Consider the following 16,258-nt stretch of genomic DNA (forward strand, 5'->3'; position numbering starts at 1 on the left):
TTTACAGATTTAAAAGTGCACTTGTGTGTCTGCCTTTATTATTGATCAAGTGGTTGATTTGACATTTAGGGTGCTTTCACACTAGCACTTTTGGTCACCACCCAGGTTTGTTTGACGTCATAGTATGGTACATTTAGCTAGTGTGAACGTGTCTTCTGAACTCAGGTGCGGACCACCCGTCAACCGTACCCGCCTGAAAGAGGTGGTCTGGGGTACGGTTCATGCGAACTCTGGTACGGTTCACTTCTGATGTGAATGCAATCATACCAAATCACGGAAGTGAACCGCCAACTGTACAACAAACTATTGTTTTCATAACATTCGTTCGTGTTTGTGTGTGTGTGTGTCACGTTTCGTACCTTGGTGACACATACGTGGGACTGAGCCAGGGCAAACACAGTGATACACGGTGATGTCTGCTTGTCTCCTCCAAAAACAGCTTCTACAGACACTGTGTGATGTTCTGACTGTTTATAATATGTTTGCGGCAGATGGACGTGAGTCGGTTTCTGTATGTCCGAAACCAAAAGCTTCAGTTAAAGCAGAATGACCGCGATGTGCGGAAGTCTTTCCATTTCGGCGCTTGCTTTCATGACCGTCACCTAGCAACGGCCGTAAACAAAACAGCAGCTCGATGACGTAAGCGTACCGGGGTTCAGAAGGAAAAAAAGTGTGAACACAAACCAACCGAGGAGGTGGCAGGGGGAGACAATAGAACTTGGGTACGGTCTACGCAAATGAACCAAGTGTGAAAGCACCCTTAGAATGTAAGCAGAACTAAAAAAGTTTTTAAAACAAGTAATAATCCCATTAATGTAGTTACAACACATGTCGAAGGTCTGTGAATTCAAGCTAATTATTAAAAAAGGACAAGCCATTCTCGTACTTGACTTTGTTCTTTGTGTGACTGAAATGTAGGCAATAGCTATGTTTCCATCCCAAAATGAGAATTAAATTTATGTGCAAAACTGTAATGTCGCGTAAAAGCTATGCTAATAAAGCAGCTTTTCCATCCAATGAATCAAAGAGAACAAAATCATTACTTCCTCATAAACTGGCGCCAAAAATCAACAGTAAAAACAGACTTTACTGTGGTAGGAGAAACTACGTAAATCTTTTCTTTATTTGGTAAATGACTAGCGCCTCAGAAGACAGTGCTGACACACAATGAACGCATGGTGGCGTTTGACGCCATATGAGACGAAGAGAACAGACGCTCTAGCCATGTTCCAGACGCTCTGTAGGTAATTAATAACATAATAACATTAATACTGAAATGGTTAAGGCATTTTAGAATGACCAAAACAACATTTTCATCGTTAACTTATGATGATCCTATAACAAACCTTTTTTAATACACATACTGGAAATTGTTCAGTAAAAGTTTCCATTGCAGTTTATGCACATTTATTTTATTAAAAAAGTTATCCTACTCAGTTGAGCGCATAGGTTTTTTTTCTAAATTCCAAAGTCCTATTTTTAAAATTCATGAGCATCATGATGTTTCCATCAATGATTTTTTTATGGCGTATCCAAAATGCACATAAAAAAATAGGTGGGTTGAAACGTAAGGCTAAGGTGAGAAATACTGCTTCGTCTTTAAAAAAAAGGGAGGAGACTGACAGAAACTCTGAGTTTAAAGAATAAGATCTGCCCCTGACCAGGTTAGGACACAGAGTAAGTTACCACAGTAACTGACTCTGAGTTAAAGTTACCTCTCTTTCAGAAACAGGCTCGACTTACCCTGCTTTCTTGAGTTTGATAAACCTGTCATTTTGAAACGGAAAACCCAGAGTTTCTCTCATTTCAGGGTTAAAATACTTTACAATTGACAAAACCAAAGTGGCATAATCCTGACAATAGTAGACTACAGCATGCATTTTAAAGTATTAGATTCATGGTTTGTTTGTAATGACTCACCTCTATTGTAGCCTTTATTCGTCTTTACACTTTGATAAAATAGTACCACTCCATTGCCAGAGGTGAGACGGTTTTGGCGTACCAAAAGAACATTTGTTCGTGATTTGACCATTTTACCAGTCATCCTCTCACAAAGACGCATAAGGACAAGTCTGTCATACAGGGCTATATTCTCCTCTGAAAAGAACACACAAATATGCACACAATTCACCATGCTATTACAGATTCCCCTGTCTGTAAGCAATGAAAGATTAGCACTTACTTTGCTGGCAGTTAAGGGTACTGGAAATAATTCTGATTTGAATAACCTCATCAAGAGGTCGGCCAATAGCAAATATGCATCTCCTCTCAGTGACATTGTGGAGATCAATATTTCCTGAGTCTTGAAGCAGGAGTTGCCCACAGATACCTGAAACGAGAGTGGATGACTTAGTTTTTTCCCCCGTTCATTCATCTGTTCACATATTAATCCCCAACCTCTATACATCTATAAATTTCTTAGGGTATTCAGGGTGTATAAAAGACTGCTTTGACACCGCACTATGCACGTCTGTGTTTCTTTGGGGAGTCTTTGTTTCAGCAGGCTCGTTTGCTACCGGTAACGGTCAGCATCAATGTCGGGGAAAAGTTTCCTTCCTGTCCCTCTCTCTCTCTACAGTTGCGGTCAATACAAGGCTGCGTCAGCCTTTTACGTGAGCATTGCAGCGCCGCTAATGGGAGACTGAATGCTGCGGGTGTTTGGTGTCAAGTCAGCGCGGCTGCAGTCTCGTTCCTTTCGGTGGCCTTGAGGCTGTACAAGAGTTCAGAGATGGGTATAAATCAAGCGAGCTGAGTTTTAACTATTATGACTTTCGTTTCTAACCAGGATAAACTGTGTGACCATTTTAATGAGGTACTCTGTAGCATGAATCAGAAGGTTTAATTGTGACCATTTTGAGCAGTCACCACTGTTATACTAATGTTATACTAGCTCTTTTGCATTATTGGATTTGTTGCAAAGCTGTATTTTTGGAGTGATTGATGTGCTACTTTCTTGTCCACTTAAGAAGATGCCTTGTTGTGATTTCCCTCTATATGATGTTGAGCTGTATGTGTACTGATTTGTGAGTTTGCACTGTTTTATTGAACTGGTCTTGCGCCGAGCTGTGAGTGCTTGTTTTAAGTGTATTCCTGAAGTGTGTGTGTGGGTTTGTGTGCGTGTGTGTGCATTCTTTGTACTGGTTTTATCTTGTGTTTCTTCTTCCTCCAGAATGGGGCGCGCTGGTGCGGAATTGCTGTGGTGTGGTGGTGGTGTATCCTTCGCCTGCTGTGTTCAAAACTGGTTGTGTGGGAAGTGTGAGTGTGTGCGTGTGTGCCTCCAACACTAAAACCCAGTGGCCCCAGTTCTGAGGAGGAAGTGCTGAGTAAAACGTGTTTTATTTTAAATGCATTGAAGTGTTTGTACCGTTTTTAATAATTTTTGTGTTCTGATGTCTGATTGAGCCACAACGAATCTGTTTTTCTCCAAACTGTTGCATAACTGTGTAATGTGGGTCCCTGGCCAATAATTTCCAGGGTGGCGTAGTCGAGCAATCTACCAATCCAACCACTCTTGCGATCCAATAGCCCCTCCCCCAAATACTCTGTTTCAAAACTATAAAATATGCCCTGTTTAGACACTAAATGTTAATTGTTGGTAGGTATGTGCCACTTAACTGGTCTGTGGTGTTTCTGTTGGCACACTCATAGTGCTCGTCATCATGTCTGCTGTAGGAACAATGGTTGGGAAACTCTTCTTCATCTTGATACGTCTGATTGCTGGAGCTAGTGTGGTTTGCATGTTTGGACTTTTCCACATCCCCTCAATACTTTGGAGAGTTGACTGGATGTAAGTGCTGTTGGGCTTTGATTCAGATGTATTGACTGAGGGGCAGTCAGGGCTATAACAGGCCTGGATGGTGATAGGTTTTGGCAAGTGGAGGCAAAGAAAGGGACTAAGAGGGAATGGACTCGATGGGCCCATGCAGGACACAGCCCGAGACTGGATCCCATAACCACATGATACTGAACACTATATTGAAAAAGAAAGGGGAAAAAATGAGAGACTTGAGATTCATTGACTGCATTCATAAAATGAAACTTGAGGATCTATGGCATAACTGTTAATGGTTGCCAAAGTGTGAGACTCCTTCTTGTAGCACACAGAGGGATCACTGAATAATAAAATTGTTAAAACGCTTTTAACCTTTTGACAGATACAATCACGAAACTTGGTCCAAAAGTGCTAAAGGACGATATCTATTTTTCCTTTTATCATCCATCGGCTGTATGTGCCATTGAACTCAAGCCAAATGGCACACAAACCCCTTGTAAATGTCCAAATGACCACAGGACTTCAAATCAGCTTCAAAGAGGACTTGTGGTTGGCTCATCTCACAAGGACAGTGATAACGCCACACAACCACTACTCATGGACACATCGCCACCTGAGCCCTGCACACTGAGCTTAATACAGATAGACTGTGACACATCAGAACAGCATCAAGTCTCAGCACTCAACAATATATTTCAGCAATCAGAACTCCAGAGCCACAGCCTCTGTCACCAGACACGCTCTCTGTGTCACCTTGCTCGCCTCCCTTGAATTTTTGAATTTAGATGGAGGAACTGGTGTTTTCTGGAACTAAACTTTCACACTCTATTGCTGCAAGCTCCCAGTTGGCAACCATAAAGCGGCTTTCTCCACTACCACGTTTAAGCCCACCTGGAAGAGCCCTTCGGCTCCTGCCACACCGCCAGGGCCCTAACAACGCCCCATCTTCAGCTGGTGAACAAAAATTTTATCGAGTACGTTTACATGGACACCAATAATTCGATTCTAATGCGATTAAGACAATACTCTGATTAAGAATGTGCCATGTAAACAACGATTTTTGATTAATTTATTCAAATTAAGGTCATAAATGAACTAAAGAGAAATCAAATTAGACATGTGAAGTATGCCGATTTTAGTCACATTATTGAAGTGCAGTATAGACATGTAAACACCTTAATCAAACTATTGCTCTCATGAATGTTAAATACAATGTTAAATAGTTAAATACAATAAAACTATTGCCCTTTTACCACACTTTGTGACAGGATAATCTACACACACACACACACACCCAGACACGGCTATTTGACACTCTTTACACCTACCGAGCCAGTGAAGACTATAGACTCCTGTGAAATTTTCTTCTATTCAGCATGCAGTATGAACTTACATTAAAACAACACTCTTCCTGCAGTTTATTGTTGCATCCAATATCTGGTTTGTGACGGGGGGCATGTATAAAATGTTACCGAATGAAAGTGAAAGTGCCAAACTGCAGTTAAAGTCGACAAATGAAAAATGAAACACCCAAAACTACATGAAACTCCGGAGGAAATGCGGATAGCGTGGTGACGCAATGCCGTTAATCGAATTATGTGCTATAAGATGTAAAACGGAATCATGAAAGCAACATTCAAAAAGCAACTCATGTAAACGCCTTAACCTTATTATTGTCTTAATTAGATTAAGGCAAATAGTTTGATTACTGATCTACATGTACACGTAGTTACTGATGTGTGTCGGGTGCCTGCTTAGATGAGTTTCCTGCTTAGTGTCCTTATTAACTGTTACCAGAACAAACAGGAACCCAGTGTGCCTGTAGCTTTCTCTACGCAGGTATGTGTTGTATTACATGAAAGAAAATTAAAGGCCTCTTCAAGTCGTAATACAAATCATTCAAATCTGGTGTCTATTAAATGTAGATGTGAGACTACTGTAAGGAAAATAGCTAAAACTGTTAAGTTTGCACTTTTAAACATCCAATCACTTAACAACAAGTCACTTCTAGTCAATGAACTTGTCAAGACATGTATCAATGCCTGGTTTTCATGCTTTTAAATGAAACTTGGCAAGATGATAGTTGTAGTGCATCAATTCTGAATAAAACTGCCCCTGACAATTTCAATTTTATGGATGTTTGCAGAACTAATATGAGAGGTGGAGGCATTGCTGCTTTGTTAAAAGATGTCTGTGAATGTAAACAAATGTCATTTTGTGACTATTTGTCCTTTAAATATGAGTATAGCACTAAAGGGTGTTCCATGCATTTTACTGATCATTATCTACAAACCTCCAAAATATTCTCCAACTTTTATTGATAATTTTACACAGCAACTTAAATAACTTTCGCACTCTCTGCAATGGTAGAGAGACTTATAAACTCCCCCTGTTGGATTCCCAGTGAACTACTCTCTGAAAGCAAATGCAATGAGTTTGCTCATTTCTTTACTGATAAGATCAATAATATCAAAAAGGCAATCAGCTCATCCAATCAGCCAAGCTCAACCACAAATTTAAAAAATCAGATAATTTCATGGCAATTGATGGTATAATCCTAAAAGAAATTGTGCAGATTATGAACAGGGCCGGCGCGTACATAGAGGCAAACTAGGCGGCCGCCTAGGGCGGCAGAATAATCAGGGCGGCAACAGAGAGAAAGCGCGAGTGAACAGGTGCATGCGCACGCACAGTCGCGGTCGCATGAGAGAGAGAGAGTTTTCTTTTCTTGTTTGACGTTCACCAACAAGTACCAAGTCATTAGCTTTTCTAAATCTAAATACACTTTCCTTTAACAAATTGTGCCATTTTCCCGCCCAGAGCAGCATAGCCTACGTGCCAAATACTTAAAGGAAGATGCAAAAATGTCAAAACAAATAAGACTATCGGGTCATGAATATAAAAGAAGACGGATTTTAAAAGAACAAGCACTAGATAGACAAAGAGGATCATTTTATAAATTCATCTCAGCTGAAACTGCAGGCAGCGTAGACAGCAGAAAGTCCGCCAATGACCATGCTAATGACCGAGAGAGAATGTTAGCAAAGTACATGAGGCCGACAGTAACTCTTCTAATGAGGGACAGACTGAGCAAGTTATATCACTGTCAGAAGGTAAGGAAATGGCAAATGGCCAGAAGTAATAAATCCTGGACTTAAGGACAGTTTGATACAGAGACGGTCACATCAAACTAAAGGTAAAATTTTTCACAAAGACAGTTGAAACAGGAGATTTTCAGAAGCTCATTACTCTCGTACAGTAGCTTACGACGAGAAACTGGACCGACCTTGGCTTATTTATTCAATTAGCAAGGACTCCGTGTTTTGCTTTTGTTCTAAACTTTTTAGTGAGAGCGAGAGAAAGTCTGGTCTGGGTAAAGACGGCATCAAAGACTGGAAAAATCTCTCCAGCATACTGAACTCACACGAAAAGTCAGGTGAACATGTAGAATGTTTCCATAAATGGAAAGAGCTGGACACAAGATTAGCCACTCAAAACACAATTGATGCGCACAACCAGCCTAAAATATAACGCAAAACATTACACTGGCAGCATGTGCTGGAACGTTTAGTGAGCATTGTGAGGGTAATGGCAATGCAAAACATGGCTTTCCTAGGCAGCACAGATAAGCAATATGAAGAGAACAACGGAAATTTTCTGAAACTTATCGAGACAATTGGTCAGTTTGACAGTGTACTGGCAGAGCACATCAGAAGGATACAATCCAAGGAAACTCTTGTTCACTATTTGGGCAAAGACATTCAAAATGAAATCATAGATTTGCTTGCTTCACATATTAAACAAGACATTCTCAAAATGCTTAAATCATCAAAATACTTTGCAGTAATCTTGGACTGCACACCTGACATGAGCAGAATGGAACAGATGACCGTTATTGTGCGTGCGCTTTGTGACGGCACTGGAAAGAAGCGTTATGGTTAGGGAGCATTTCTTAGAATTTGCGCATATAACAGATTCCACTGGTGCTGGTATGACAGAGGTTCTGTTTGAAAAACTGGGCGAGCTTGGAATTAATATAATGGATATGAGAGGTCAAGGATATGACAACGGGTCAAATATGCGCGGAAAACACAGTAGTGTACAAAACAGAGTGCAGGATAAAAATCCGAGGGATTTCTATGTGCCGTGCAGCGCTCACTCTCTCAACTTAGTTGTAAACGATGCAGCATCATGCTGCCTGCAGGCAGTTGAATTCTTTTCAGTTGTACAAGAAGTGTATAACTTTTTCTCTGCTTCCACTTCTTGCTGGGTGGTACTAAAACAACACATTCCTAGTGGTCTGATAGTTAAGCCACTATCCAATACTAGATGGGAAAGCAGAATCGACGCTCTCAAACCCATCCGACACCATTTAGGAGATGTGCACGAAGCACTTCTGTCAATAGCGGAAGATGACACCCTGACAGGTGTTTCGGGTGTCAGAACCAGTGATGCTAAAGGCATTGCTACCAAAATTGAATCTTACCCATTCATGTGCAGTATTATTACATGGTTCGATTACATTTTGTATGAAGTAAATATTGCCAGCAAGATGCTGCAGAAAATGGACTTTGACATCACTAACGCAATAGCACAGCTCAACACGACAAAGCAATCCTTTGTGGAATACCGCACAGACAACAACTTTGAAAGAGTGCAGTCCAGTGCAAGAGAATTAGCGGAGGAATTGCAAACAGAGGCCGTTTTCCCCCCACAAAGTGCAGTGCGACTACGAAAAAGAAAGAAAATGTTTACTTACGAAGCTGATGATCTCACACCTGTCATTAACTCGAAACAAAACTACAAAGTGGGCTTCTTTAACCAAGTGCTCGACTGTGCCATTCGTTCTGTTGAAGAGCGCTTTTCCCTGTTTCGAGATCACGGGCACGTATTTGGATTCTTATATGACATCGCATCTCTAAAAGAAAAGGAGTATCCGGAAATTCATCAGCATTGTTTAAGACTAGAAAAGGCCCTGATTCATGGAGACTCGCAGGATGTTAATGGGCATGATTTGTGTAAGGAACTTACTGCTTTGTGCAGACGCCTGGTAGCTGGATCTAAAGCTATGGATGCACTTAAATTCATTTGCGAAAAAGAAATGGAATCAATTTGTCCAAATGTTTTTGTCACGCTGAGAGTGCTTCTCACACTCCCAGTCACTGTGAGCTCTGGAGAAGACAGTTTCTCGAAGCTTAAACTGATTAAAAACTATCTCCGAAGTACTATGTCACAGGACAGGCTCAATGGACTTGCAACAATTGCGATTGAGCACGAACTTGCGGAGAACATTAAAATTGAAGAAGCAATCAAAACGTTTGACGGTATGTAAGCCAGACGCGCGTACTTTTAGGTAGGCTTATTGTGTCTGCGTGTATGTGTGTGTGCTAGTCAAGCAACGCTGAATATAGTTAATTCGCTTACAGAAAAGGTTGGTTATAAATTATTAAACATAATTAATATTTTCAGGCTGTTGTATAGCCGTACTGATTTTTTTGTTACAATAAAAAAACATTTTGTTGGGAAATAAAATAATGCTTGTTTATTTTCACACACACACATTGAGGAGGGGGCGGCATGATTTTGGTTTGCCTAGAGCGGCAGTTGAGCTTGCTCCGGCCCTGATTATGAAAACATCAATCTGCAGCCTTGACACACTCCTCACATCATTTTTCAAAACTGTGTTTAACTGTTTAGAAATGGATCTTCTAAAAGTGGTAAATGCTTCACTTCTACCAGAGACTTTCCCAAACACACTTAAAACTGCAGTTGTTAAACCCCTTTTTTTAAAAAGAGCAACCTGGATAACACCCTATTGAGCAATTACAGGCCAATCTCAAATCTCCCTTTCATTGGCAAAATCATTGAAAAAGTTGTTTTTAACCAGATTTTAACCATTCTTAAGCTCTAAGGGATGTGTGTGTGTGTGTGTGTATATATATATATATATATACACACATATATATATATATATATATATATATATATATATATATATATATATATATACACACACACACACACACACACACACATATATATATATATATATATATATATATATATATATATATATATATATAGATAGATAGATAGCACTTTTAATACTTTACATTTAAGTACAGCATTTCTTTTTTACTTTGTAAGAACTGTGCTACTTTTATTAACTTTTAAAGGTACAGCACATTATTAATTAATTTTTTTACCTGAAAGCATAGTGCATTGTTATTGTTTAAACTGTATTTACATTGTTTTGCTGACAATAATAGATATTCTTATAAGGAATTGTTTGCTGTTTATTTTTTAACTGTACAGTCGCTGAATAATAATGTCTACTATGCTTTTTTATTAAAAATGCGGTCATTATGCTCGTACTTGATGTAAAAAGTTTGAAAACCACTACATTAGGACACATTACCTTACTCCAGTCGTGCACATCCCAGTTGAAAGAACAGACTTGTGTGAAGCATGGTACAGTGACAGGAGGCTTGGTTCCTGATTCACATTTTTCCTCCTCCACATCCCTTTCTACACCGCCCTCATACTGAACACACTGCACACTCCTGACAGCAACACCCATCCCACAAGTTACGGAACAGTCACCCTGGTCTCCCACCTGCCACCTGCAGAATCATTTCACAAAGACAGCCTAAATATAATATAATATAATATAATATAATATAATATAATATTACACTGGAAATAAATGAATAAATAAATATTACTTAAATTATTTTTTCATTTAATTGTTAATAATTTGCTATGCTGTGAATATTAAAAATTTCAGATTAAATTTCACCAAGTCTTCCATGAACTGGCAGTTTTTCATTTTTTCTTTTGCTCACAAAAACAAAAGAAAAAACCCAAGATATTTTGGCTCAAATTTTGTTTTTTGGTTTAAGGCAGGAAACTATAAAATTCACTATACACATGTAGGCAGTGCTGAAATGTCCTTTTTCCTCTGATTGGCCAACCAAATCTGAGCTTGTGATGTCGCCCCCCCAAAAAAAAAAAAAAAAATTGTATATATATAATCGGAGGAAATAAAATAAAAACAAATGGTACCCTTTGTTATAGGGTAACCAAGCTGGGTTATACTCCCTGGGTCCAATGTGTTCTTATGGCGGTCCTGCTAACAACTATTAAAAAAACTAAACAATAAAAAAACTAGGTAAACAATATTAATTATTATTATAAGCTTATTATTATTATTATTATTATTTAGGCCTACAGTAGCTCTGAAACAATCATGCAAACCAGGTGCTGCTCGAAAATGGTTGTCTATGCTCAGCATCAGATGCACAGCAGCAAGAAGATATATATATATATATTAGTGCTGTCAATCGATTAAAAAAATTAACTAATTAATTACAATTTTTTTAATTAATTGCGATTAATCAAATTTAAAAGACTGAAACTTGTAATTTTGCCTATTCAAATGTAAAATTGTGTAAATGCAAGACAAAAACAATTTAAATTCGAAATATAATTGTTTATTAGATTTTTTTTTAACTTGTAACACAGATTACTTCATGTAAACAACATACCCACAATAAACTATCAAGATCCTGGCTTGACAGCCATATTTATAATAGTAAAATAGATATTAAAATAGACATATTAAAATAGATTTCCAAGTAGGATTCTAAGTGGACTGCAAAAATGCCAAAATACAGGCATTGCAGATGCAAAATTGTAAAAACAATAAAGAATTGAATACAAACAATTGTACTCATTAATTATAAAATAGAAACAATTTTGCTCAGTCCTCCTTTAAATTCATCCAGTTGCTAAAACAGTCCAGTTTGTTGACATTATCAGGGGACAATGTGGACCTTTTTTTTTGAATGATGTGAGCTGAAAGTGCAACGCAATCTCAAGGTAATTCATAACTTTTTGATTTATTGGCTACAGACAATGACGTTTAAGCAGGTTTGTTGCTATATACACACACAGACCAGGGCCATGCACAGGGAGGTGGCCCAGTGGCTAGAGCCACTGCCCCTCTGCCCACATTGGCTGAGGTGCGGTGCCTCTCTCAGGAGGCACTTACTCTTCACTTTTTGATCGCGTTGAGCACCTGCCCCTGTAAGGGTCTGTGCTCTGTGCACGGGCCTGTCACAGACACACACACAGACAGACACACACACAGGACAGGGCACACAAGGATTCTGGGACAACAACGTGAAGCATACGTTTTTGTTTCATTTAAGGAGGAAACACGTCAAACTTAATAAAACATTGGAGGGCTCATGCTGAAAGGCATACACCAATACTCCGCTTTTAATATGATTAAGATAATACTCTTATTAAGAGTCTACCATGTAAGCAGCATTGATTTTTGATTACCTTAAAGGACCACCAAGTAACGAAATGCGGAAGTTTTTTTTTTTATTTGCCATGCCGTTTTAAATTCCATTAAAACAGAAGTCGAAAGTTAAAAATGAAACACCCGAAATTGCATGAAACTCTGGAGAGCCTGGTGATGTGACATTAATTGTTTTATACTGAAACTTGCCTTCAAAAAGTGCTTCCTTGGTCTTATACATATTTTTTTGCATGTTGAATACACGTCCACCACAACAGGAAGTAAAAATAAATAAATAAATAAATAGTTAATTGCATAATTTTTTTAATGCGTTAAATATTTAAAATTAATTGCATGCATTAACGCACTAATTTTGATAGCACTAATATATATATATATATATATGTATATATATATATATATATATATATGTATATATATATATATATATATATATATATATAATTATTATAATTATATATTATAATTATTATAATTATTTATTATAATTATTATAATTATAAGCCTGGGTGCTGATCTGCAGGACAAGCTCAGATTTGGTTGGCCAATCAGAAAAAGGATGTTTCAGCACCAACTTCATGTGTATAATGAATTTTAAAGTCATTTATCCATTTTTCTACCCTTGACCAAAAAACGAAAATCTAGTGAGCAAAAGACAAAGAAATTTTTTGTGAGCAAAAGAAAAACCGAAAAATGTCAGTTTTCTTAGTTTTTTTTTTTTATTTCAAAAACGGATACAGAATGGACAGAAGATACCCTGATTCACTGCATATGCCAGAGATTTTTGGTGAAAAAGATTTAATTGACAAGCATGTTTCACCTGAAAAGTTGAAGGAAACTAATACAAATGTAAGAAATTTACAGTGCTATTTTTGCTTTCTAGTTTAATAAAGCTATATGACAGGGGTTCACAATCTCAGTCCAGGAGGTCTAGTGTCCTGCAAATTTTAGCTCCAACCCCAATTTCTGCCATTTTGGGTGTTTCATCTTTAACTTTTGACTTCTGTTTTAATGGAATTTGATACCGCATGGCGAACGGAAAGAAAAACCTCCGCATTTCGTGACTCGTGGTCCTTTAAGGTAATCAAAAATCTCTGCTTACATGGTAGACTCTTAATAAGAGTATTATCTTAATCATATCAAAATCAGAGTATTTGTGTCCATATAAATGTACTCAGAAAGTGCCAGATAAAGTCGCAAGCTGTCAAAGACAGCCCATTCCTCTGCCTTTTAGCATATGCCCTCTAGATTCTCATAAAGTTTGAAGTGTTTCCCCCTTAAACGCAACTTTTGTAAAGCGTCTGCTTCACGTTGCTGTGTCAGAATCCTTGTGAAATACAGCCATACTCTAGAACACTTAGTTTAAGGAAATTTGATGAACGCGATCATGCGTGCTGAATCTGAAGGGAGTCGCTCCGGCTGCCCTGTCCTGCGTGCGTTGTGTGTCTGTACGCACGCGAGCAACAAACCTGACTAAACGTCGTTCTCCGTAGCCAGTAAATCAAAAAGGTACAAATTGCCATGAGACTGTGTTGCACTCTCAGCTCACATCATTCAAAAGAAAAGGTCCACATTGTCCCCCGATAATGTCAACAGACTGGACTGTTTTAGCAACTGGCTCAATGTCAAGGAGGATTAAGCAAAATTGTTTCTACTTTATAATTAATGTTCTCAACTCAAAGCAACACAACTTTACATTGAGTACAATTGTTTGTATTCAATACTTTATTAATATTATAATTTTCCATATTTGCAATGCCTGTATTTTGCCTTTTTTTTTTTTTTTTGCAGTCCACTTAGAATTCAACTTGGAAATCTATGTTTTCTTTATTGGCATTGATTGTTTTAAAATTCAAATGGCATAACATGACTGTGTTTTTATTTCTGTAATAAATATGGCTGTCAAGCCAGGATCTTGATGGTTTATTGTGGGTATGTTGTTTACATGAAGAAATCTCAAGTTAAACAAAAATTCTAATAAACAATTATATTTTGAATTTAAATAGTTTTTGTCTTGCGTTTACATTAATTTTAAATTTAAATAGCCAAAATTGCAAGTTTCAGTCTTTTAAATGTGATTAATCGCGATTAATTTCCCCAAAAAAGTGTGATTAATAAGTTATTTTTTTTCTATTGATTGACAGCACTAATATATATAATTCACTACCTAATTAAGGTAGTGAATTATATTATTATTAATATTATGTTCGAATTTTAGGACAATTTTTTTATTCTATTTTTTTTTTTGTTATCTAGCTAATTTTGTCCTCAACAGGTGAGATCAAATTCTCGTTCAAATATTCCCTTTCTGAGTTTGAGCAAATCCCACTCTGAAAATAACAGCATCAACTGACTGGCTGTGTACAAAATTTGTATACATTTTAAAACAAACTTTTTATACATTTAGTAAATTTGTGAAGTTTACAATCTGGTAGTTTACCTGGCTTTACATTTTTCAGTATTACATTCCACTACCTCTGGAGGTTTGGGCACAGAATCACAAGCAGTTTCTCCCACCACTAGATCATTGTTTCCATCATTTTCCTCCATCCTCTGTGAACAAAACAGGACTCTCTTTGCTATTCCACCTCCACAAGACACACTGCATGGCCCCTGTATGTAGCGCCAGCTGGAAAAGAAAGATAGCATGCTCATTACAAAGTAGCTCTCTAAACTGAAAGTAGAGTTTAAGCAGTGCTTACATAGGGAGGCATAGTGATATGCGACAAGGTTGAGTGTCCTGTGCTGGTTTGGTGGTTGGATCACAAAGGGTCTCTGGGACTTCCAGACGTGATTTGTGATCAACACAAGAGAACTGAACCTGCTGAGATCCTGCATATATGCAAATGGAAGATTATTCATACAGGCACAAATGAATGTTGTTCTAATATTTTAGCATTTAGCATTACTTTGCCTCATTTACCATTTCCACAAGTCTTGGAGCACTCGCCTGTCCTGGGACTCCAAACGTAAACTGGAACAATTTTGGAGCGAACCATTCCATGAGAAGCTCTATGGATCAGCTGGGTCTTCAGACAAGATTACACGTAACTGGATTATATAACTTTATACCACAGTCTGTCTGACAACTTGATTCTGATTGGCTGCAATGTGTTCAATAAAATACATTATTTCACAGTTCAAAGGTGTCAAACTATATTAATACACTGTTTTCATTTAAACACACAACAACACAGTTTTTTTGGATCAACAAAAACATTTGAATTCCAGGTGTTAACATGTGATTGCTTAATTATAACCTGATCAAAAACTACACACTTGAACTTTATGTACCTCATTTTCAGTGTCCCATTTGAGAGGGCAAACATCCACCACACAGGGAACGTATTCTGGGGGTTTGGGTTGAGAGCACAGGTTTTGGTCAACCTCCAAATAAGATTTATTATGGAAGCGGACACAGAAGACTTTTCTTTGGGCCTCCCCGGGACCACATACAGTGGAGCACTCACCAGGCTCAGAGACCTGCCATCTACAACATTTGGAAAGACAAAGATGCATGTGTATATTAATAAACATACATAAATCCTAAAATTTTTCCATACAGACTCTTCAAATGTTTATAAGCCATAACTTTTACAGGAGTTTTGTAAACTGGAGGAAGGTGTATGATTGTTAAAAGAACTTTGGGTTATTTCACTGATAATGTGTCTAAGTGCATCAAATTCTGAATGTTACTACCTTATGTCTAAAACAGCCAGTGACTACTAGAAACGTGTTGGCTGACTTAGACTGTTGTAATAAGTGAAAAGAAAAATAGTGAGCCTGGAAAGATGTCAATATGACAGAGTGAAAAGTAAGTTACGACATGTGGCCAAGTATGGTGACCCATATTGGGAATTTATGCTCTGCATTTAAAACATCCAAATTCACAAACACAGCAGTGGGCAGCCTTTGCTGTGACACCTGAGGAGCATTTGGGGGATTGCTGACTTAATCAAGGGACTTACCTCTGCCGTGGAATTGAGGGTAATTAGAGCACTGGTTATTTACCCCCACCGCCTATCCGTGCAGGTGCTGGGACTCAAACCTGTGACCTTTTTAATCACAAGTCCAACTCTCTAACCATTAAGACACAGCTGTTAAGTTATTTATGCTGTGTCCACTAGGGGGCAATAGAGGTTTTGTTTTAAAGAGTG

General features: G+C 38.0%; 2 protein-coding genes across 5 annotated transcripts in view; one reads left to right on the top strand and one right to left on the bottom strand.

Moving 5' to 3' along the window:
* grk5l (G protein-coupled receptor kinase 5 like) overlaps positions 1–16,258 on the top strand; it is a 785,510-nt gene that overhangs the window by 564,709 nt on the left and 204,543 nt on the right. The window lies entirely within an intron of this gene.
* adamts13 (ADAM metallopeptidase with thrombospondin type 1 motif, 13) overlaps positions 1–16,258 on the bottom strand; it is a 60,792-nt gene that overhangs the window by 5,539 nt on the left and 38,995 nt on the right. For 2 of the 4 annotated variants that reach the window (XR_015498418.1, XR_015498419.1), the window contains exons 21-28: positions 15,396–15,591; positions 15,025–15,205; positions 14,804–14,933; positions 14,542–14,730; positions 10,191–10,395; positions 3,616–3,970; positions 2,183–2,329; positions 1,921–2,097 (exon numbers count right to left, since the gene is read on the bottom strand). Coding sequence is in view for 2 of the 4 variants with exons in the window: in XM_087265322.1 (XP_087121448.1) it covers positions 1,921–2,097; positions 2,183–2,329; positions 3,616–3,970; positions 10,191–10,395; positions 14,542–14,730; positions 14,804–14,933; positions 15,025–15,130; positions 15,396–15,591 (1,505 nt within the window). In the remaining 2 variants the exon portion in view is untranslated. The remainder of the gene's footprint in view (positions 1–1,920; positions 2,098–2,182; positions 2,330–3,615; positions 3,971–10,190; positions 10,396–14,541; positions 14,731–14,803; positions 14,934–15,024; positions 15,206–15,395; positions 15,592–16,258) is intronic. The other 2 variants (XM_087265322.1, XM_087265323.1) reach the window with 1 other exon arrangement.

The sequence above is a fragment of the Danio rerio genome, chromosome 8, assembly GCF_052040795.2.
Source record: "Danio rerio strain M-AB ecotype USA chromosome 8, GRCz13ab, whole genome shotgun sequence".
Taxonomy (NCBI): Eukaryota; Metazoa; Chordata; class Actinopteri; order Cypriniformes; family Danionidae; genus Danio; species Danio rerio.